Source organism: Strongyloides ratti, scaffold srae_scaffold0000103 (assembly GCF_001040885.1).
Source record: "Strongyloides ratti genome assembly S_ratti_ED321, scaffold srae_scaffold0000103".
NCBI lineage: Eukaryota > Metazoa > Nematoda > Chromadorea > Rhabditida > Strongyloididae > Strongyloides > Strongyloides ratti.
The window spans coordinates 456-1,056 of NW_020171621.1; the positions used below are offsets into that span (position 1 = coordinate 456).

General features: G+C 25.8%; 1 protein-coding gene across 1 annotated transcript; it reads right to left on the bottom strand.

The window, feature by feature from the left end:
• Window positions 1–260: 260 nt before the first annotated feature.
• On the bottom strand, window positions 261–601 carry SRAE_0000082600 (Astacin-like metalloendopeptidase; the record flags this gene model as incomplete). Its single annotated transcript, XM_024646779.1, has 1 exon — window positions 261–601. A coding segment is annotated over one exon (341 nt), but the record flags the coding sequence as incomplete, so codon positions are not given.

The window sequence follows — 601 nt, forward strand, 5'->3', positions numbered from 1 at the left end:
AATTCTTCTATTATGATTTGAAAAGAAATGTACAACTGTATGCTCTATAAAATTCAAATTTAGTTGGGGTATTTTTTGCTATAAATTGTAATTGAATGTATCTATATGATGGTGGTGTTATGATTTTACATTGAGGTCCACTATAGCCTTCAATACATTTACATATACCACAATTATTGGGATTTTGATATCCATAATGAAACCAAATAATTTTTTTTCCTACATATATTTTCACAATAACAAATATTTCACATTTTTGATTATGATCCTGGTGCCATATTATACAATGAGACAAATGGTTTCATAGTTTTCCCTCTATTTTTTGTAAAATAATATAAGCCATAATGCATCACAGATCCATAATCATATGGAACACCAAAAGTATTTGAATCTTTTTTTGATACAATATCAAAACTTTGTTTACGAGAAGGAATAATATTTTGATAAAAAATTTTAAGATATTTATCTCTATCTATATTACTATGCTCATGATAAAAACCTATTGTATGTAATTTTTCATGTCGATTTTGTCCTGAATGATCACAACCCTTTCCTAAACTTATATTTTGCCATTTCTTTCTAAATTTTTTTCCTACATTAC